This window comes from Pan paniscus, chromosome 9 (genome assembly GCF_029289425.2).
Source record: "Pan paniscus chromosome 9, NHGRI_mPanPan1-v2.0_pri, whole genome shotgun sequence".
NCBI classification, from domain to species: domain Eukaryota; kingdom Metazoa; phylum Chordata; class Mammalia; order Primates; family Hominidae; genus Pan; species Pan paniscus.
In genome coordinates this window covers 68,890,220-68,914,194 of record NC_073258.2, presented here as the reverse complement: position 1 = coordinate 68,914,194, position 23,975 = coordinate 68,890,220, and the positions used below count along the sequence as shown (strand labels likewise).

The 23,975-nt window shown below is 51.5% G+C and overlaps 1 protein-coding gene and 1 pseudogene across 4 annotated transcripts; both read left to right on the top strand.

The window, feature by feature from the left end:
- Positions 1-462: 462 nt before the first annotated feature.
- Positions 463-805, top strand: LOC112441182 (large ribosomal subunit protein eL37-like; annotated as a pseudogene).
- An 8,393-nt stretch (positions 806-9,198) lies between these two features.
- ALDH3B2 (aldehyde dehydrogenase 3 family member B2) lies at positions 9,199-23,355 on the top strand. Of its 4 annotated transcripts, XM_057299187.2 has the most exons (10): positions 9,199-9,386; positions 17,293-17,455; positions 17,912-18,022; positions 18,234-18,354; positions 18,527-18,612; positions 18,727-18,808; positions 19,259-19,645; positions 20,369-20,535; positions 21,170-21,269; positions 21,532-23,355. In XM_057299187.2, exons 1-10 carry the CDS (start codon positions 9,328-9,330, stop codon positions 21,714-21,716), a joined length of 1,461 nt encoding a protein of 486 aa, XP_057155170.1. In that variant the 5' UTR covers positions 9,199-9,327; the 3' UTR covers positions 21,717-23,355. The 4 variants fall into 4 exon arrangements, with proteins under 4 accessions (XP_057155170.1, XP_008952423.1, XP_034789065.1 ...); XM_008954175.4 differs by lacking the exons at positions 9,199-9,386; positions 17,912-18,022 and having other exon boundaries at positions 17,294-17,455; XM_034933174.3 differs by lacking the exons at positions 9,199-9,386; positions 18,727-18,808 and having other exon boundaries at positions 17,294-17,455; positions 19,528-19,645.
- Positions 23,356-23,975: the final 620 nt, after the last annotated feature.

Sequence of the window (23,975 nt, the reverse complement as noted above, 5' to 3'; positions counted from 1 at the left end):
GTCAATTTAGATGGTTGGGTGTTTTAGAATTTCATTTCTGGTTTATTGTCTTCCCCTTCTGGCCAAGATTTGCCAGAGGCAACATCGATGGCCATCAAAACTTTTATTTTATTCCCTGGCATTGCCAGGGCAGCAAGACTGCCTGCCCCAGGTCCATCCTGTCCCTTGGTGGGACTACTTATGGCCAAGAGACATAGAGTCAAAGATTTATAGCCAATTTAAATGTTCTAGGAAAGATGGATGTGAACAGGCATTCATTAACTTGTTTTGTTTTGTTTTGTTTTGTTTTGTTTTGTTTTGTTTTTGAGACGGAGTCTCGCTCTGTCGCCCAGGCTGGATTGCAGTGGCATGATCTCGGCTCACTGCAACTTCTGCCTCCCGGCTCAAGAAATCCTCCCACTTCAGCCTCCCAAGTACCTGGGACCATAGGCGTGCACCACCGTGCCTGGAAAATTTTTTTGTACAAACAAAAAGCCACTTTCTGGTCTCGGCCGCAGAAGCGAGATGACGAGGGGAACATCATTGTTTGGAAAGCATCGCAATAAGACACACACGTTGTGCCGCCGCTGTGGCTCTGAGGCCTACCACCTTCAGAAGTCGACCTGTGGCAAATGTGGCTACTCTGCCAAGCGCAAGAGAAAGTATAACTGGAGTGCCAAGGCTAAAAGACGAAAAACCACCAGAACTGGTCGAATGAGGCACCTAAAAATTGTATAACGCAGATTCAGGCATGGATTCCGTGAAGGAACAACACCTAAACCCAAGAGGGCAGCTGTTGCAGCATCCAGTTCATCTTAAGAATGTCGGGCCTGGCGCGGTGGCTCACGCCTGTAATCCCAGCACTTTGGGAGGCCGAGGCGGGTGGATCACGAGGTCAGGAGATTGAGACCAAGGTGAAACCCCGTCTCTACTAAAAATACAAAAAGTTAGCCGGGCGTAGTGGCGGGCGCCTGTAGTCCCAGCTACTCGGGAGGCTGAGGCAGGAGAATGGCGTGAACCCGGGGGGCGGAGCTTGCAGTGAGCCGAGATCGCGCCACTGCACTCCAGCCTGGGTGACAGAGCGAGACTCCGTCTCAAAAAAAAAAAAAAAAAAGAATGTCAACAATTAGTCATGCAATAAATGTTCTGGTTTTAAAAAATAAAAAAATAAAATAAAATAAAAGCCAAAGGTGAGGTTATAAAATTGACTTTATGTAAGGAGACCCCTTGAAACTATTGCTACAGAATAAAAGATGAAATGCTCCTAATTATTGTAAACACAAAGTTGCATGCAGGATTGTGTAAAGACAATGCCAGGTTGGACTGCCAGAACGAGCCAACAGCGCGTGATGTGCTTCCCCCTGCAGAGAGCCTATGAATGGACATGCTGTCAGGGAGGTTTCACATCACCGAGATTCCTATCCCAGAAAAGCAGATGTTCATAGCTCTGGGAATGGAATGCGACCCTTGTAGAGAGCCTATAAATGGACACATGAGGGGCCCCTGTCCATATGGATAAGATAGGGCTAAAAATGCCCTCATTTTAGCCATGGCTAAAAATGCCATGGCTCTTCTAGGCCTCTTTAGGGTTAAGGCACACTCCCTTCTGAGAATTTCTGGTCTAATCGGTTGTCTAGCTTCACGTCCTGTTTCTATGGATTGTTTGTAACCAGCTTTTGCTGCAACTGTTACCGCTGATTAATATCTTGCTAATCATAGGTTATGGAAAGACTGTGTTTCTGTTTTTAGGCTCTGTTAGAAATTACTGATGCACACGCTATATTGTAAATTCTTATCCCTGTATACTGTACTTCCGCATACAGATGTTATGTTAAAGAATTACTTCATCCCCATGTGACCATCTCACCTCAGAATCAAATGACCCTAAATCCCGCACTAACCTACCCCCACCCTCACTAAACTTAATAATAAATGCTGGTATATCCAGTGCATTGTTGGCACTGCAGGACCAGAAGGCAGTGACCCCCCTGGACCCAGCTTTCACTATCTTGTGTGTGTCTATTATTTTTCGACCTGCCAATCTGCCTGGGAACAAAGAGAGAGCCCCCATTGCATTGCGGGCTGCTGGCCAGATCCCGCAATAACTTTATCTATCTTTAATTTCTATGTGTTGAGCTACTGTAATCTTGGTTTTATAGACTTATAGCAATTAACTATATAAAACATAAACATTACTATAACCTTTTAAGCTAAGGAATTTAGATACTTTTGTGGTGCTGCAGTGCTTTTTGTGGCCTTCTAGTAATTTGTTCTAAGATGGCTGGTAAAACTTTTAAAAATATATATCTATCTGCATAAATCTCCTAACTAGGAGTATTATACCCAGGAGGCTTTGTCCAGGAGGATCTTTGTATCCTCTCAGTAAAAATTGTCTTTTAATTCTACAGGAAGCAGAAAATTCTTTGTGGTTGGGAATGGATAAAAAAGTGCCTGTATGGTTTGGCTGTGTCCCCACCCAAATCTCATCTTGAACTGTGGTTCCCATAATCCCCATGTGTGGTGGGAGTGACCTGGTGGGAGGTAATAGAATTATGGGGGCAGTTTGCCCCATGCTAATCTCGTGATAGTGAGTAAGTTCTCACAAGTTCTGATGGTTTGATAAGGGGCTTCCCTCTGCTCAGCTCTCATTTTTCCCCTTCCTGCCACCATGTGAAGAAGGATGTGGTTGCTTCCCCTTCCACCATAACTGTAAGTTTCCTGAGACCTCCCTAGCCATGCTAAACTGTGAGTCAATTAAACCTCTTTCCTTTATAAATTACCCAGTCTCAGGTATGTCTTTATTAGCAGTGTGAGAACAGACTAATACAGTGCCACACATTGGCTCAGAAGTCAAAAGTCCCTTTGTCCTTTGCCCAGCTGTTTAGGCATTTGTGTACCCATCCTTGATTTGGAGGATCTGAGCTAACAATATCCCTCAAACCCTGCCCTTACAATGTCACATGCCCACCTCTTCCACAACAGTCCCTGGGCCCAGAGGGAGGGTGCTTGTATAGTTTCAACAGCAGGTCATTTGCAGTAAAAAGCAAATTGGGCCCAGTGGGGTGCCAAATGAGAGAGGTTAGCATCTCTAGTCTTCAGAATGCCATGATTCTGGTTTCCTTGGAGGTAAAACAAGGAGAGATAAATAACATTAACAATTTGACAATTGGCCAGGTGTGGTGGCTCACATCTGTAATCCTAGAACTTTGGGAAGCCGAGGCAGGTGGATCACTTGAGCCCAGGAGTTTGAGACCAGCCTTGGCAACATGGCAAAACCCTGTCTCTAAAAAATATACAACAATTAGAAGAGCCTGGTGGCGTGTGCCTGTAGTCCCAGCTACTCAGGAGGCCGAGGCTGGAGGATTGCTTGAGCCCAGGAAGCAGAGGTGGCAGTGAGCCAAGATCTTGCCACTGCACTCCAGCCTGGGTGATAGATACTCTGTCTCAATAATAATGATAATAATTTGACAATTAAGAGTATTTGTGTGTCAGAACAGACAAAGGAATCTATTCCATCAGGGCACCAACTAAAAATATGAAGAAAAATTATAATCTGGTACTCTTTTTTCTTGAGACGGAGTCTCACTCTGTCACCCAGGCTGGAGTGCGGTACTGCAATCTCGGCTTACTGCAAGCTCCACCTCCCTGGTTCAAGTGATTCTCCTGCCTCAGCCTCCTGAGTAGCTGGGATTACAGGCGCGCATCACCACGCCCGGCTAATTTTTGTATCTTTAGTAGAGATGGGGTTTCATCATGTTGGTCAGGCTGGTCTCAAACTCCTGACCTCGTGACCCACCCACCTCGGCCTCCCAGAGTGCTGGGATTACAGGCATGAGACACCGCGCCTGCCCTCTAATCTGGTTCTTTAGAGGCTTATTGTAGCCAAGAGATAATTCATGATTCAATCTGCACTCAAAAACAAAAGTCAGGGCTGGAATCTAGTAATAAGTGTTATAATTTTCCTTTGAAAGAATTTCTCTTTCTAGCCCTCCTTTTGTACCAGAGAGAAATTATAGTAAGACCAATTTATGTGCAAAATAAGTTTTAGGCTTATTATACTTGGCCTGATTTTTTCGCATAAAATGCAGCAAGATTTGATTGGTCATATAGGCTCTTATTAATTTGGTTTGATGGGAATGGTGTGCCTTCTGAAATGTAACTTAAAGGTTCTTACTTTTTTTTTTTTTCACGCCATTCTCCTGCCTCAGCTTCCCAAGTAGCTGGGACTACAGGTGCCTGCTACCATGCCCAGCTAATTTTTTGTATTTTTAGTAGAGACAGGGTTTCACTGTGTTAGCTAGGATGGTCTTGATCTCCTGACCTAGTGATCTTCCCGCTTCCACCTCCCAAACTGCTGGGATTACAGGCATGAGCCACTGTGCCTGGCTTTGTTTTTTTCTTTTTTTTTTCTTTTGAGATGGAGTCTCGCTCTTTCACCCAGGCTGGAGTGCTATGGTGCGATCTCAGCTCACTGCAACCTCCACCTCCCAGATTTAAGTAATTCTCCCGCCTCAGCCTCCCAAGTAGCTGGGATTACAGGTGCACGCCACCATGCATGGCTAATTTTTTTTGTATTTTTAGTAGAGACGGGGTTTCATCATGTTGGTCAGGCTGGTCTTGAACTCCTGACCTCAAGTGATCCGTCCACCTCAGCCTCCTGAAGTGCTGGAATTACAGATGTGAGCCACTGCGCCTGGCCCCTGATTTTTTTTCCATAAGTTATTGGGATACAGGTGGTATTTGGTTACATGAGTAAATTCTTTAGTGGTGATTTGTGAGATCCTGGTGCAGCCATCACCTGAGCAGTATACACTGCACCATACTTGTTGTCTTTTATCCCTCACCCCCTTCCCACTCTTCCCTCCAAGTCCCCAAAATCCATTGTATCATTCTTATGCTTTGCGTCCTCATAGCTTAGCTCCCACATATCAGTGAAAACATACGATGTTTGGCTTTCCATTCCTGAGTTACTTCACTTAGAATAATAGTTTCCAATCTCATCCAGATCATTGCAAATGCTGTTAATTCATTTCTTTTTATAGCTGAGTAGTATTCCAACATATATATATACCATTAGTGTATATATATACCATAGTATGTATATATATACCATAGCGTGTATATATATCATAGTATGTATATATATGCCATAGCGTGTATATATATATACACCATAGTGTGTGTATATATATATATCATAGTGTATATATATGTACCATAGTATATATATACACAATACTGTGTGTGTGTATATATATATCATAGTTTATTTGGTCATGAAATCCTTGCCTAAGCCAATGTCTAGAAGGGTTTTTCCAATGTCATCTCCTAGAATTTGTATAGTTTCAGCTCTTGGGTTTAAGTCCTTAATCCATCCTGAGTTGATTTTTGTGTAAGGTGAGAGATGAGGATCCAGTTGCATTCTCCTACATGTGGCTAGCCAATTATCCCAGGACCATTTGTTGAAAAGGGTGTCCTTTCCCCACTTTATGTTTTTGTTTATTTGTTGAAGATCAGCTGCCTGTAAGTATTTGGGTTTATTTCTGGGTTCTCTATTCTGTTCCATTGGTCTGTGTGCCTAGTTTTACACCGATATGTCACTGTTTTGGTGACTATGGCCTTAGAGTATAGTTTGAAATCAGGTAGTATGATGCCTCCAGATTTGTTCTTTTGGCTTAGTCTTGCTTTTGCTGTGCGGGCTCTTTTTTGGTTCCATATGAAGTTTAGAATTGTTTTTTCTAACTCTGTGAAGAAAGATGGTGGTGTTTTGATGGAGATTGTGTTGAATTTGTAGATTGCTTTTGGCAGTATGGCCATCTTCACAATACTGATTCTACCCATCCATGAGCATGGGATGTGTTTCCATTTGTTTGTGTCATCTATGATTTCTTTTAGCAGTGTTTTGTAGTTTTCCTTTAGAGGTCTTTCGACTTCTTTTTTAGGTATATTCTAAAGTTGTTTTGTTTTTTTGTTTGTTTGTTTTTTTGCTATTGTCAAAGGGATTGAATTCTTGATTTGATTCTCTGCTTGGTTGCTGTTGGTGGATAGAAGAGCTACTGATTTGTGTACATTAATTTTGTATCCAGAAACTTTGCTGAATTCTTTTATCAGTTTTAGGATCTTTCTGGAGGAGTCCTCAGGGTTTTCAAGGTAAACAATTATATCATCAGCAAACAGGGACAGTTTGACTTCCTCTTTATCGATTCAGATGCCCCTATTTCTTTTTCTCATCTGATTGCTCTGGCTAGGACTGCCAGTACTATGTTGAAAAGGAGTGGTGAGAGTGGGCATCCTTGTCTTGTTCCGGTTCTCTGTGGGAAGCCTTTCAACTTTTTCCCGTTCAGTATTATGTTGGCTGTGGTTTTGTCATAGATGGCTTTTATTACATTAAGATATGTCCCTTGTATACTGATTTTGCTGAGGGTTTTAATCATAAAAGGATGCTGGATTTTATCAAATGCTTTTTCTGCATCTATTGAGATGATCATGTGATTTTCATTTTTAATTCTGGTTATGTGATGCATCACATTTATTGACCCTCCTACGTTAAACCACCCCTGCATCTCTGGTATGAAACCCACTTGATCATGGAGGATTATCTTTTTGATATGGTGTTGAATTTGGTTAGCTAGTATATTGTTAAGGATTTTAGCATCTATGTTCATCAAGGATATCAGTCTGTCATTTCCTTTTTTGGTTGTGTCCTTTCCCGGTTTTGGTATTAGGATGATGCTGGCTTCATAGAATGAATTAGGGAGGGTTCCTTCTTTCTCTATCTTGTGGAATAGTGTCAAAAGGATTGGTACCAATTCTTCTTTGACTGTCTGGTAAAATTCTGCTGTGAATCCTTCTGGTCCTGGACTTTTTTTTGTTGGTAATTTTAAAATTACCACTTCCATCCCGCTGCTTGTTATTGGCCTGTTCAGGGTATCTAATTCTTCCTGATTTAAACTAGGGGGGTTGTATTTTTCCAGGAATGTAACCATTGCTTCTAGGTTTTCTAGTTTATGTGTGTAAAGGTGTTCACCATAGTCTTGAATGCTCTTTTGTATTTCAGTGGTGTCAGTTGTAATATCTCCTGTTTCATTTCTCAGTGAGTTTATTAGGATTTTCTCTCTTCTTTTCTTGGTTAATCTTGCAAATGATCTATCAATTTTATTTATCTTTTCAAAGAACAAGTTTTTGTTTCATTTACCTTTTGTATATTTTTTCTGTTTCAATTTCATTTAGTTCTGCTCTAATCTTGGTTATTTCCTTTCTTCTGCTTGGTTTAGGTTTGGATTGTTCTCGTTCCTCTGTTCCTTGAGGTGTGACCTTAGATTGTCTGTGCTCTTTCAGACTTTTTGATGTAGGCATTTAGGGCTATGAACTTTCCTCTTAGCACAGCCTTAGCTGTATCCCAGAGGTTTTGATAGGTTGTGTCACTATTGTCATTCAGTTTGAAGAATTTTTTAATTTCCATCTTGATTTTGTTTTTGACCCAATGCTCATTCAAGAGCAGGTTATTTAATTTCCAGTTATTTGCATGGTTTTGAAGGTTCTTTCTGGAGTTGATTTCCAGTTTTATTCCACCATGGTCTAAGAGCATGCCTGATATAATTTCATTTTTCTCTTGTTGCCCAGGCTGGAGTGCAATGGTGTGCTCTCGGCTCACTGCAACCTCTGCTTCCTAGGTTCCAGCAATTCTCCTGCCTCAGCCTCCCGAGTAGCTGGGATTACAGGCACATGCCACCACGCCTGGCTAATTTTTTGTATTTTTAGTAGAGACAGGGTTTCACCATGTTGGCCAGGCTGTTCTGGAACTCCTAACCTCAAGTGATCCACCAGCCTCGGCCTCCCAAAGTGCTGGGATTACAGGCATGAGCCACTGCACCCGACCTATTTTACATTTTAACAATTGCTACTGAGGTTGAGCATATTTTAATTTATTTACGTCTATTCAGGCTTCTTGTCAGTTCAGTTTAACAAAACAAAACAAAACAGCTTATTGAGATAGCATTCACATCCCATACAACTCACCCATTTACAGTGTACAATTCAGTGGTTTGGAGGCAGTGGGCCTCCCCAGTGGCCATAACCCATCTGCTGCTCTTAGATGGGACTTAGCATTCTGCCCTGTATCCCCTTCCCCATCCCGAGGTCCCTTCCTGGTGTCACATTGGCATTTACATCTTTAGCTACCGAAGATTCCAGGGCCAGGGCTTGGTCTCAGGCTGTGGCCTCCGCTGGGCTGTCTCCAGTCACAACCAAGGGTTATCTCAGATGTCCCTCCTGCCCACAGGGCTGCACACTCTGCCAAGAGACTCTCTACAGCCCTAAGCAGGGCGTGTCCTTGGTCTCAGGCTCGGGGGAAGGTGGGGTGGGGACAGAGTCAGGCCATCCATGAAGGACAGTGGCAGGACCTGAGCTCATTCTGCTCCCTGGAACCTAGAAGGTGCTCAGCAAATACTTGTGGAAACATTAGCGGGCAACGTTGAGGGGCACTGATTTTGTGCCAGGAGCTGTGATCTGCCTTTTCCATTCTCACGTCTCCCTCTGTGACCCTCTCAAGAACCATGGCAATTAGGTGTTATTGTTACTTCCGAAAGGCTCAGAGACGTTAAGTAATCTACCCATGGTTGCACAGTAAATAAATAAACCAATGAACAATGCACCATCCTAGAGCTACAGGTGCCGTCGCCCATCAAGGGTCTCTCTGCAAAGATCTGAGCCCCTTCCTCTGCCCTGAGTATGCCAGCTGGGCACACTGAGAGTGGAAATAGAGCCACAGTTGCTCATCTTGACCTGTGAAGCCTGAAGAGTGAGGACAGGAGAGGAGGGAGATGAAGATTTAGCATAGAGACCCTAGGAGGGGCCATGGGGGGCATGGGACCACTGTGGCTGGGGCCTGGGAGGACTTCCTGGCGAAGGCAGCATTTGCCACCAGGATCCTGCTGATATTTTCATCCTGTGACCTTCCCCTGGGGTTCTTTTTTCCTGATCAGGTAACTCCCTGCTAGCCCATTCCAGGAAACACAGAGCAAAGCCTCAGACAGCCTTGACTTGTCTAACCTGTTCCCAAGCCGGCTGTGCAGTGTGGTACCTGGGGGCAGGGCCCTGGAAGAACAGGGCAGACACCGAGCAGCTATAGGTCCTGGCAGTGAGACAAGGGTAGGCGTGGGAATTGGGAGGTGCAGCCCTGCCCCACGCCTGTTGGGTAACACTGAGCATCACCCCATTGATTACCCCATTGCCAGGCGTGGGCACGGGAGTTGGTTTGGGAGCTGCCAGGCTCCTGGGAGGATCGCAGTCAGCAGAGCAGGGCTGAGGCCTGGGGGTAGGAGCAGAGCCTGCGCATCTGGAGGCAGCATGTCCAAGAAAGGGAGTGGAGGTGCAGCGAAGGACCCAGGGGCAGAGCCCACGCTGGGGTATGTGGGGCCACAGGGGTGAGGGGCGGGCAGAGGGAGCTCAGGGTAAAGGACACTGGTGGGAACCAGGGGCATGGAGGGAAGGGGATGTGTGCCCATGGCCCATGGGTCAGGGGGCAAGCCCACCAAGGGGCCTATGGCTGCAGGGGCCATGGGTACGGGGCTTGCTCAGGACAGGGAGGTGGGTGCTGGTGTCTTCTGAGCCTCACTTTGCCCTTTGGCAGGCTCCTGGGAAGCAGCCACAGAAATGAAGCCTGTTCCCCAGGAGCCCCAGGGGTGGGGACAGACCCCGTCCTCCCTTTGAGGAGCTCCCAGGTTAGAGGAGAAGGCAGCTCTGTGGACAGACAAGGATTCGGTCAGGGGCACCAGGGCTGTGATCAGGAGGTGCCGGAGAATCGGGGATTGGAAGCAGAGAGATTCTTGGCAGTTGAAGCGAAAGTCGGATCTTTGGTTTCAGATGTTAAAAGCAACATGCATTGCTTGTTTCTGGTTCTAGAAATACTACATTCCCATTTAGAAAGTCTGGAAGCTGCAGGAAGATGTTGAGAAGACAGTGAAAGGCGTGAGGCACACATTGGCACATGGTCACAAGACCGGTGTGAGGAGAGGGGCTGGGGGGCCTCCCTCCTCGCACTGAGGCTGTGAGGAGGGCAAATCAAGTCGTCTCTGGGAGCCTCGGTTTCCCTGTCCTTCCAACTGGGTAATAATAATAGCTGTGAGGCTCAAATGAGATGTGCATGCCAGCTACCTGGCCCCAGATGCCAGCTCTGACTTCTTTCTGGGCCCTGCACCAGGCATGGCCACTGCCAAGGGAATGAGTCCCCTCTCCATATGACAGGTCCCATCAGGCCTCCACCTTCCTGTGTGTCTTATTTCTCAGCATCTGCCCCCACAGGGCTTTTGCACACGTTGGTCCCTCTGTCCAGATCACCTGCCCTCCAAGAGGCCCTCCCCTACGGCTTCCCCGCAGCAGTCAGAGCCAGGGGTGGGTCTCTGGCCACCTCTGGAAGAAGCCCTGGCCCACCGATCATGTTTGTAATGATATTGTTTCCGGTGTCATTGTTCCGTGTGTAGACTGTGAGCTCCACAGGGGCTGGCCAAGTCTGGGGTGGTCACCTATGGGACCCAGGTCCAGTCAGGAACTGCCTGGTGAGCAGCCAGGGGTCCCCAGTGTAAACCCAGAAAATCTGAGATGGGTCTCAGTTAATTTATAAAGTTTATTTTGCCTGTAATCCCAGCACTTTGGGAGGCCGAGGCAGGCGGATCACGATGTCAGGAGATCGAGACCATCCTTGCTAGCACGGTGAAACCCCGTCTCTACTAAAAACACAAAAAATAAGCTGGGTGTGGTGGTGGGCACCTGTAGTCCCAGCTACTCGGGAGGCTGAGGCAGGAGAATGACGTGAACCCGGGAGGCGGAGTTTGCAGTGAGCTGAGATCGCGCCACCGCACTCCAGCCTGGGCAACAGAGTGAGACTCCGTCTCAAAAAAAAAAAAAAAAAAGAAAAGAAAAGAAAGAAAGAAAGTTCATTTTGTGGCCAGGCGTGGTGACTCATGCCTGTAATCCCAGCACTTTAGGAGGCTGAGGCAGGTGCATCACTTGAGGACAGGAGTTTGAAACCAGCCTGGCCAACATGGTGAAATCCTGTCCCTACTAAAAATTATAAAAATTAGCTGGGCATGGGGGTGCATGCCTATAATACCAGCTACTCGGGAGGCTGAGGCAGGAGAATCATTTGAACCTGGGAGGCAGAGGTTGCAGTGAGCCGAGATCATGCCAGTTGCACTCCAGCCTGGGTGACAGAATGAGACTCCATCTTAAAAAAAAAAAAAAGTTAATTTTGCCAAGGTTGAGGATGTGCACCTGTGACACAGCCTGGGGATGTCCTGACGGCATGTGCCCAAGGTGGTCGGGACACAGCTTGGTTTACACACTTTAGGGAGACAGGAGACAGCAATCAATATATGTAAGAAGGCCGGGCACGGTGGCTCACGCCTGTAATCCTAGCACTTTGGGAGGCCAAGGCGGGGATCACCTGAGGTCGGGAGTTTGAGACCAGCCTGACCAACATGGTGAAACCCCGTCTCTGCTAAAAATACAAAATTAGCCGGGCATGGTGGCAGGCACCTATAATCCCAGCTATTCAGCTATTCGGGAGGCTGAGGCAGGAGAATCGCTTGAATCCGGGAGATGGAGATTGCAGTGAGCTGAGATCCCGCCACTGCACTCCGGCCTGGGCAACAAGAGAGAAAGTCTGTCTCAAAAATAAAAAAATAAAAAAAATAAAAAATAAATATATATATATATACACACACACACACAATACATACATATATATATATATATATATATATATATATATATATATATATATATGAAGTACATCGGTTCCATCCAGAAAGGCAGGGACAGCTTGAAGCAGGGGGTGGGGGTGAGGGTTGGGGCAGCTTCCAGGTCACAGGTAGGTGAGAGACTGCATTCTTTTGAGTTTCTGATGAGCCTTTCCAAAGGAGGCAATCAGAATGTGCATCTATCTCTGTGGGCAGAGGGGTGGCTGTGAATAAAATGGGAGGCAGGGGCCCGCACGGTGGCTCATGCCTGTAATCCCAGCACTTTGGGAGGCCAAGGTGGGCGGATCACCTGCGGTCAGGAGTTCAAGACCAGCCTCAACATGGAGAAACCCCATCTCTACTAAAAATACAAAATTATTTGGGCGTGGTGGTGCATGCCTGTAATCCCAGCTACTCGGGAGGTTGAGGCAGAAGAATTACTTGAACCTGGGAGGCAGAGGTTGCGGTGAGCTGAGATCACCCCATTGCACTCCAGCCTGGGCAACAAGAGCGAAACTCCGTTCCAAAAAAAAAAAAAAAAAGTGGGGGAGGCAGGTTGGCCCTGATCAGTTTCCAGCTTGAATTTTCCTTTTAGCTTACTGATTTTGGGGGTCCAAGATATTTTCCTTTCACACCAGTCAGCCCTGCCCCAGCAAGCGCCCGGACCCCTGCCCTGCAGCAGGTGGGCGAGACAAGAAAGCACCTTGCATGAGAGGCAGGGCTCGGGTCCAGCTCCAGCCCCCGTCTGTTTCCTCATCCGTCAGGCAGATGCTGCCGGCTCCGTGATTATTTCACCGAGCACCAGATGTGCACATGTGAGGACAGGCGATGACTGCCCAGAAAGGGCAGGGGTTCCTCTGCCCCACCTGCCTCACCTGGGAAAGCTGTGACCACGCTGAGGCCAGGTTCCTGGGATGAACATCAGGACACCTGTGTGCCATAGCTCATCCCAGACTCCTCCAATCCGGGTCTTGATTCAGGCCGGAGGCGGTCATCCCTCCAAAGGCACCAGGGAGCCATGGAAGAGGTTAGAGCTGAGCTGATGTGGCCAGGAGCTGCTTGAGCGCCGGGTGGAGGCTGCTGATGCTCGCATGCCAGGCAGAGCTTTGGGTCAGGGCCCTGGAACCTGGGACCTGGAAGCGCTCCAGGCCAATACTGCCCGCTACCAGAGAAGGGCCCAGCCCCCACCCAGGTTCTAGCCCAAGGGCTTGAGCAAAGACAGTAGATGAATATTTGCAGAGCCCTGTATGCTGCGTCCTCCTCCAGGCCCTCATGCGGGGGGGCCGCACACTGAGTGTGGGGGTCCTGTGCCAGGAATGTGATCACGCTGCCCAGGGGAGGGAGGCGGCATCTGCAGGTGTGGCCGGGAAGGTGCCCAGCATGGCTTCCTGTCTCCTCACATTCTTCAGCTGGGACCTGAGCCGGGCAGGGGCTGCTCTCCTCATCTTGTCATTCACAAGACACGGACTTCTGCCATTGGTTCAGCTGGCTCTGTCCACGGGCGAGCACTGTCCCTGCATCACATATGACAAGAATGCCTGGTGCGGTGCAAGTGCAGATGGGACCACTGGCCTCCAGGACACTCACTGGGGATGCCAAGGCCCTGCTCACCACCCACCCCCACTGCCCTCAGCAATGCGGGTCTGAGGCAGCAGCCCTGGGCACGGCCCTGTGACCTGCAGCTGAGGGCCGAGATTACCCAAGTCCACACGCAGACACACACACGACACACATGGACACAGACACCCATACACACACAGACACACATGGACACACACACCCATATGCATACAGACACCCATACACACACAGACACACGTGGACACACACACCCATACACACACAGACACCCATACACACACAGACACACGTGGACACAGACACCCATACACACACAGACACCCATACACACACACAGACACCCATACACACACAGACACCCATACACACACAGACACACGTGGACACACACACCCATACGCACACAGACACCCATACACACACAGGCACACGTGGACACACACCCGTACGCACACAGACACCCATACACACACAGACACACGTGGACACACACACCCGTACGCACACAGACACCCATACACACACAGACACACGTGGGCACACACACCCGTACGCACACAGACACCCATACACACACAGACACACGTGGGCACACACACCCGTACGCACACAGACACCCATACACACACACAGACACACGTGGGCACACACACCCGTACGCACACAGACACCCATACACACACACAGACACACGTGGGCACACACACCCGTACGCACACAGACACCCATACACACACACAGACACACGTGGGCACACACACCCGTACGCACACAGACACCCATACACACACACAGACACACGTGGGCACACACACCCGTACGCACACAGACACCCATACACACACACAGACACACGTGGGCACACACACCCGTACGCACACAGACACCCATACACACACACAGACACACGTGGGCACACACACCCGTACGCACACAGACACCCATACACACACACAGACACACGTGGGCACACACACCCGTACGCACACAGACACCCATACACACACACAGACACACGTGGGCACACACACCCGTACGCACACAGACACCCATACACACACACAGACACACGTGGGCACACACACCCGTACGCACACAGACACCCATACACACACACAGACACACGTGGGCACACACACCCGTACGCACACAGACACCCATACACACACACAGACACACGTGGGCACACACACCCGTACGCACACAGACACCCATACACACACACAGACACACGTGGGCACACACACCCGTACGCACACAGACACCCATACACACACACAGACACACGTGGGCACACACACCCGTACGCACACAGACACCCATACACACACACAGACACACGTGGGCACACACACCCGTACGCACACAGACACCCATACACACACACAGACACACGTGGGCACACACACCCGTACGCACACAGACACCCATACACACACACAGACACCCATACACACACAGACACCCGTACGCACACAGACACCCATACGCACATAGACACACATGGACACACACACCCATACACATACAGCACCCATACACAGACACACATGGACACAGCACCCATACACACACAGACACACAGACACACAGACACCCATAGACACACAGGCACTGACACATACACAGACACCCATACACACGCAGACACACAGACATCCATACACAAACACCCATACACACACAGACATCCATACACACAGACACCCATACACACACAGACACACGTGGACACACACACCCATACACATACAGACACCCATACACACACAGACACACGTGGACACACACACCCATATGCATACAGACACCCATACACACACAGACACACGTGGACACACACACCCATACACACAGACACCCATACACACACAGACACACGTGGACACAGACACCCGTACACACACAGACACCCATACACACACACAGACACCCATACACACACAGACACCCATACACATACAGACACCCATACACACATAGACACACATGGACACACACACCCATACACATACAGACACCCATACACACATAGACACACATGGACACACACACCCATATACATACAGCACCCATACACAGACACACATGGACACAGCACCCATACACACACAGACACACAGACACACAGACACCCATAGACACACAGGCACTGATACATACACAGACACCCATACACACGCAGACACACAGACATCCATACACAAACACCCATACACACACAGACATCCATACACACACAGACACACATGGACACACACACCCATACACATACAGCACCCATACACAGACACACATGGACACAGCACCCATACACACACAGACACACAGACACACAGACACCCATAGACACACAGACACCGATACATACACAGACACCCATAGACACACAGACACCGATACATACACAGACACCCATACAGACACAGACACACAGACATCCATACACAAACACCCATACACACACACAGACATCCATACACACACAGACAGACACACACAGACACCCATACACACACAGACAGACACACACAGACACCCATACACAGAAAGGCACACAAAGACACAGACACACACATAGCCATACACATGAAGATGCACAGACCACAAAGACACACAGACACACAAAGAAACACAGACACCCACACAAAGACACACAGACACACAAAGACACACGGACACGCGAAGACACACAGACACCCATACACGCAGAGACACAGACACCCATACACACATACACACACCCATACACACAGACTCCCATACACATACAGACACACAGCACCCATACACACACAGACACCCATACACACAAAGACACACAGCACCCATACATACACAGACACACACAGACACCCATACACACAAAGACACACAGCACCCATACATACACAGACACACACAGACACCCATACACACAAAGACACACAGTACCCATACATACACAGACACACACAGACACCCATACACACACAAAGACAGACAGCCATACACACACACATAGACACACAAAGACACAAAGTTATACAAAGACACACAGACACAAAGACACACACAGACACACGGATACACAAAGACACACACAGACACACGGATACACAAAGACACAGGATTTGTGCACCATTCTTGAGCCCCTGGGCTGGGATGCTCGGAATCCCGTTGCTAGGTGCCTGGCAATCCTCTTGAGTGTCCCCCTGAGCCCCTTCCCCCACCCCCAGGGTCCTGATCCTTCCTCCTCTCCAGACCCCACCGGGGTTCCCTTGGGCCCTCAGGCTAAAGCCCAGAGGGGCTCATGCCCTGGGGCAGTCTCAGCTCTGCCAACCTACCCCCACCTGCACCTGTCCCCACCCATACCAGCCCCGGAGCTCTCTCCTCTGCTTCTGCTTCCTTCTACGACCAGCAGAGTGCCACCCCCTCCCCAGAGCAGGTGCCAAACCCTCCTCAGCGCTAGGGCATGCCTATGGCTTCAGTTTCCCCATCTGCGACCTCAAAGCTCTGTGATCTCTGAAGCAAAGAACCCTCCGAGTCCCTCGTTTAGTCCCAGAAGGGAGGGAGGCCCAGGGGAGAGCTCTGTTCCATCTGAGTGGTCTGGGTGTAGGGGTGGCAAGGTGCCAGCGTGGGTGGGTGTGTGTCTGCGCAAGGAGGGGAAGTGCAGGGAAGAGCTGGGATGGTGGGCAGCAGGGTCACCCGAGGTGTGTGTGTTGGGCTTCCAGGGCGGGCGTCCAGGAGGGGGATCCCCTCCCTGGAGTGGGGGAGGTCAAGCCCAGGGCCCTCCCTCATGGGCACACCTGGAAGGCAGGTGAGTTGGGGGTGGTGCAGGCAGCCCCAGCCCCGTGGGGTCGTTCGAGTGGGTCTGTGTGTGTATGAGGTGGGGTGTCTGTGAGCCCCCATGGGTGCAGGTGGGGCAAGGGTGTGCAGACCCTGGGGTGGCTGGAGGGTGCCCGTGAAGGAGGGGCAGCCCTGGCCACCCAGTTCAAGCCACCCCATCCGGCAGGATGGACCCCTTCGAGGACACGCTGCGGCGGCTGCGTGAGGCCTTCAACTCAGGGCGCACGCGGCCGGCCGAGTTCCGGGCTGCGCAGCTCCAGGGCCTGGGCCGCTTCCTTCAAGAAAACAAGCAGCTTCTGCGCGACGTGCTGGCCCAGGACCTGCATAAGGTGGGCCGTGGAGAGTGGGCCCGGGCAGGGGCTGGAGCAGCATCCCTGTCCTCTTTCAGGAGGGCCCGTGCCCCCTAGTGACTGGCTATGTCCCTAGTTTCACTCCTGTTTGTTTAACAGATCCCCTCCCTGGCATGTGGAGTGTGGCAGGCACCTGACCTTCACTCCTGAACACTCACAGCCACCCTGTGATGCAGGCTCCATGGCTGTCCCTATGTTGCAGATGAGGAAACTGAGGCACTCAGGGGTTAACATCGCTTGCCCAAGGCCACACAGCCAGGAAGTCACAGATCAGAATTGCAGCCATGCGCAGTTCCCAGGGGACGGCAGTGCCTCCCATAGGAGCTGTATTTATATGTCCAGTGGTGGTGGTGCCTGCGTGTGCCCTCCTCAAATTCTAGACCCCTCCTGGCCCAGGTCTGGGCCTGACCACTCTGAATTCCACCTCCACCACAGCCAGCTTTTGAGGCAGACATATCTGAGCTCATCCTTTGCCAGAACGAGGTTGACTACGCTCTCAAGAACCTGCAGGCCTGGATGAAGGATGAACCACGGTCCACGAACCTGGTGAGCCCTGCTGGCAGGCGGCAGGAGGGCAGGGCAGGGCACCGGGCAGCTCTGGCCCAGGCCCCCTTCTGCCCCTGAGGCCCCGGGCGAGTCACTGATTTTCTCGTCTCTCCTGGGATTCCATCGCACAGGGAGCTGAGGCCCCAAGTGTGCAGTGGGTGGGCTTTGGTGTGGCCCTTGGCAGGGCCTCACCGTCTACCCTGTGCCTCAGTTCATGAAGCTGGACTCGGTCTTCATCCGGAAGGAACCCTTTGGCCTGGTCCTCATCATCGCACCCTGGAACTACCCACTGAACCTGACCCTGGTGCCCCTGGTGGGCGCCCTCGCCGCAGGTGAGGAGGGCGTTCCGAACCCCATGCTCTCCCCGCCCAGTAGCCCCTCCCAAAGAGGCCCCTGGAATCCTGCTCTGAGGCACCCTGGGCCTCACATGCCCTCTGAGCCCAGCCCCTGGTTGGGCATGGGGACCCTGGGCTCCCCCAACGACGTCCCCATCTGCCCCTGCAGGGAATTGCATGGTGCTGAAGCCATCAGAAATCAGCCAGGGCACAGAGAAGGTCCTGGCTGAGGTGCTACCCCAGTACCTGGACCAGGTGAGGGTGGCCCTGCCCCAGCAGTGCCCGACGTCCCCATACATCACCCCTGTGGGCTGAGGAGGCCCGGCTGGCCCCCGAGCCTGCCCCTGAGCCGCTCATTCCGCCTTGCAGAGCTGCTTTGCCATGGTGCTGGGCGGACCCCAGGAGACAGGGCAGCTGCTAGAGCACAAGTTGGACTACATCTTCTTCACGGGTGAGGGGGCCAGGCCAGGGTCCCAGAGTAGGTGGAGGGGATCATCAGGAGAGAGTGTGGGAGGGTTGTGGAGGGAGGAGGCTGGGGCCAGCAGTGGGGGCACGTGGGGAGCTGGAGCTGGCACAGAGGCCATCTGCCTGCATAGGCCACGCCCTGGGCACACTGCAGCAATTGGATCCAGGAGTGGCCAGGCTGGAGGCAGGTCCCAGTGGGTGAGCCAGACCGGCCAGGAGAAGGGTGAAGCGGGCCAGGACTTTCTATGAAGAAAGCGGGAAAGAGTCAGGTGCCTGGAGTGTGTGGTCAAGGCCAGTTGAGGATGGGGTCTCCTCACCATGTCCCTAGGAAGCCCGCCGACTCCAACACCTCTCCAGGGAGGAGCAGGCTCTGGGCTGGGCCATCCTGCCTGGTCCAGGTCACTGACTGGCCACTCTGGTTTCCTTCCACGCCCAGGGAGCCCTCGTGTGGGCAAGATTGTTATGACTGCTGCCACCAAGCACCTGACGCCTGTCACCCTGGAGCTGGGGGGCAAGAACCCCTGCTACGTGGACGACAACTGCGACCCCCAGACCGTGGCCAACCGAGTGGCCTGGTTCCGCTACTTCAACGCCGGCCAGACCTGCGTGGCCCCCGACTACGTCCTGTGCAGCCCTGAGATGCAGGAGAGGCTGCTGCCCGCCCTGCAGAGCACCATCACCCGTTTCTATGGCGACGACCCCCAGAGCTCCCCAAACCTGGGCCGCATCATCAACCAGAAACAGTTCCAGCGGCTGCGGACATTGCTGGGCTGCGGCCGCGTGGCCATTGGGGGCCAGAGCAACGAGAGCGATCGCTACATCGGTGAGTCCTGCTGCCCCTACCACAGCCCACCTGGGCCAAGACCCTTTCTCATTGGAGGGCCCACGGCTGGGCCACGAGTCTGGACTCGCACCTGAAACCCGGCCCCACCATCAGAGCCCGGCCTTGAGCCATGGCTCTGGTGCCACGATTCCGTCTCTGTGCTTCTGAGCCTGTGGCCCCATGAGGCCAAACTCTGGTCCCTCAGCCCTGGATTCACTGAGCTCAGATTCCAGGGCTCCAGGGCCCAGCGTGCTAAGATGAACTCCCATCCCACCACCGGCTGTCCTGAAAGGCCGTAACCTCTGATTCTCCAAGCCCATGATCCCCAGGTTCTAAACTCTGACGGCCCCATCCTGAGCCCCCAGTCTCCTGGGCCGTATGACTCAGCAGCTCATGGGACACTGCAGCTCCAACATTCTGGGACGCTGCTGCCTCATGAACTCCAAGGTTCTAAGATCCCATCACCCCTGACTGTGAGACCAAGGTCGAGGGATTCTCTGTGCCCCACAGGCCCTGAGCAGGCTGGGGAAGCCCTAGGGTCCCTTCTGGGGGGCTGTGGGGAAACTTTCTTCCCTAAACACTCCAAAGCCTGAAGCGCTGGGAAGTCAGACCTTGGGATCCTGGCCTGGAGCCCTGGCCCATGCCGCTGTCCCCACCTCTACCCCACCCCTGGGGGCGGTCCTCACTGTGGCCCCAGGGCTGAGCCGTCTCTGGTGCCCGCAGCCCCCACGGTGCTGGTGGACGTGCAGGAGACAGAGCCTGTGATGCAGGAGGAGATCTTTGGGCCCATCCTGCCCATCGTGAACGTGCAGAGCGTGGACGAGGCCATCGAGTTCATCAACCGGCGGGAGAAGCCCCTGGCCCTGTACGCCTTCTCCAACAGCAGCCAGGTGGGGGTGCGGCCGGGTTGGGGGCAATGGAGGGGCTGAAAGGGGCACAGACTGGCACCTTTCCTTTCACAGCCCTTCCCAGCAAGGCTTTAGAGCAGCAGATGCCTCAAGGGTGACTATATCTAGGCCACCTGGTACCACTGCATCCGGCGCAAGGATGCCTGGCAGAGAAGACAGGGTCCAAACCCACCAGACACTTAGCGGGTCCATCCTCTGTCCTGGCCAGAGCAGCCTGCACTTGGACTGTGCAAAGGTTCTGCACGGGCAAGCAGAGGCCCGGAATGGAGGTCAGGGACAGAGCAGAGCGGGGGCCTGATAGAGCCCAGCGGGTCGCTTTGGGGCCCGCATACCGCACTGCAGCATCCTAACCTCACCGTCGCGACTCAAGGCTGCTGGCTCCCCACGATCCTGCAGGGCTTCCTGGTCTTTGCGCCATGGTAGTAATCACCCCCATGGCACCCCGACCATCACTGAGAGGGTGCTGTCCCCAGAAGATGCTTAGAGCAGAGATTATTGCCCGTTAGAGGGTGGAGGGGCAGGTGAGGATGAGGCTCACCTCCGCTGTGGAATGTGCGGGGCTCAAGCCCTCTTCCCATGACTGGAGCCCAACACCCACCTTCTCACTCCCTGGCAGGTTGTGAACCAGATGCTGGAGCGGACCAGCAGTGGCAGCTTTGGAGGCAATGAGGGCTTCACCTACATATCTCTGCCGTCCGTGCCATTCGGGGGAGTCGGTGGGTCCCTGCCCATTTCCACCCCTAGGGAAGCTTGGCTTTGGTACCCCAGACCCAGGAAGTCCCTTCACTCACTGTTCAACCTTGATCCACACCCTGGGCCTCTCAAGGCCTCAGTTTCCCTATCTGTAAAATGGCTCTGTGAGTGGCCTGGCTCTCTCTGAGCTCCCTGGCAGCTGTGTGCCCTGGCCAGGGCAGTGGGCTGCTGCTGGGGCTCCATGGGCTGCCTGGCCTCAGGCCCTTGTTCTCTGTGCCCACACAGGCCACAGTGGGATGGGCCGGTACCACGGCAAGTTCACCTTCGACACCTTCTCCCACCACCGCACCTGCCTGCTCGCCCCCTCCGGCCTGGAGAAATTAAAGGAGATCCGCTACCCACCCTATACCGACTGGAACCAGCAGCTGTTACGCTGGGGCATGGGCTCCCAGAGCTGCAGCCTACTGTGAGCGTCCCACCCGCCTCCAACGGGTCACACAGAGAAACCTGAGTCTAGCCATGAGGGGCTTATGCTCCCAACTCACATTGTTCCTCCAGACCGCAGGCTCCCCCAGCCTCAGGTTGCTGGAGCTGTCACATGACTGCATCCTGCCTGCCAGGGCTGCAAAGCAAGGTCTTGCTTCTATCTGGGGGACGCTGCTCGAGAGAGGCCAAGAGGCCGCAGAACATGCCAAGTGTCCTCACTCACCCCACCCTCCCCAATTCCAGCCCTTTGCCCTCTCGGTCAGGGTTGGCCAGGCCCAGTCACAGGGGCAGTGTCACCCTGGAAAATACAGTGCCCTGCCTTCTTAGGGGCATCAGCCCTGAACGGTTGAGAGCGTGGAGCCCTCCAGGCCTTTGCTCTCCCCTCTAGGCACACGCGCACTTCCACCTCTGCCCCATCCCAACTGCACCAGCACTGCCTCCCCCAGGGATCCTCTCACATCCCACACTGGTCTCTGCACCACCCCTCTGGTTCACACCGCACCCTGCACTCACCCACAGCAGCTCCATCCACTGGGAAAACTGGGGTTTGCATCACTCCACCGCACAGTGTTAGTGGGACCTGGGGGCAAGTCCCTTGACTTCTCTGAGCCTCAGTTTCCTTATGTGAAAGTTGCTGGAACCAAAATGGAGTCACTTATGCCAAACTCTAATAAAATGGAGTCGGGGGGCCACATAGAAGCCCTCACACACACATGCCCGTAACAGGATTTATCACAAGACACTCCTGCATGTAGACCAGACGCAGGGCGTATGGAAAGCACGTCCTCAAGACTGTAGTATTCCAGATGAGCTGCAGATGCTTACCTACCACGGCCGTCTCCACCAGAAAACCATCGCCAACTCCTGCGATCAGCTTGTGACTTACAAACCTTGTTTAAAAGCTGCTTACATGGACTTCTGTCCTTTAAAAGCTTCCCCTTGGCTGTGGCCCTCTGTGTATGCCTGGGATCCTTCCAAGCACTCATAGCCCAGATAGGAATCCTCTGCTCTTCCCAAATAAATTCATCTGTTCTGGAGAGCCTGTCTCTCTGAGGTTGACACTTATCTTGCAGAATGGGGTTCCCACCCATCTTTGATCATAAAGGAAATCTCAGATTTAGAACTATGTTGCCCAGGCTGCTCTTGAACTCCTGGGCTCAAGCAGTCTACCTCGGCCTCCCAGAATGCTGGGATTACAGGTGTGAGCCACCATTCCCAGCCCACATTTCTTAAAAATGGTATTTCAGTCCAAACCTTAGTAATACAATCGATGTTTCTAATTGTGTCCTGCTTACAGGGACCAGGGTTTGGTTTTCGTTTTTGTTTTTTTATTTTTTGAGGTGGCATCTCACTCTGTAGCCCAGGCTGAAGTACAGAGGCACAACCTCGGCTCACTGCAACCTCTGCCTCCCGGGTTCAAGTGATTCTCCTGCCTCAGCCTCCCTAGTAGCTGGGATTACAGGTGCCCGCCACCATGCCCAGCTAATTTGTTCTATTTTAGTAGAGATGAGGTTTCACCATGTTGGCCAGGCTGGTCTTGAAATTCTGACCTCAGGTGATCCTCCCGCCTTGGCCTCTGAAACTGCTGGGATTACAGGCATGAGCCACTGCGCCCAGCCCTGAGAGCAGGGTTTTTGTTTGTTTGTTTTACTATATATAAATAAGAATGTTCATGAATAGTTTCTGAATTTTGTAGGAATCAAGTAGGGAGAAAAAGTGAATAACTTCCACCTTTGTTCACAAAAGACACTTCATCAAAATTATCGCAAATGTCGATCAAAAGAGTCAAACTCTGTACAATATTTAAGAGACTTATTCTGAGCCATAGATGAATGACCATGGCCCGTGACAAAGCCCTTAGGAGATCCTGAGAACACGTACCCAAGACTGTCAGGTCACAGCTTAGATTTATACATTTTAGGGAGACGTGACGCATCAATCAATACGTGCAAGATATATGTTGGTTTGGTCCAGAAAGATGGGACAACTCAAAGCAGGGGCTTCCAGGCTATAGCTAAATTTAAAATTTTCCTGGTTGACTATTGGTTGAGTTTATCTGAAGACCTGGGATCAACAGAAAGGAAATGTTCATGTTAAGATGAAGGATTGTGGAGACCAAGTTTTATTGTGCAGAGGAAGCTCTCAGATAGCAGGCTGTAAAATCTTTCTTTTTCTTTTTCTTTTTTTTCTGAGATGGGGTCTTGCTCTGTTGCCCAGGCTAGAGTGCAGTGGAGTGATCTCAG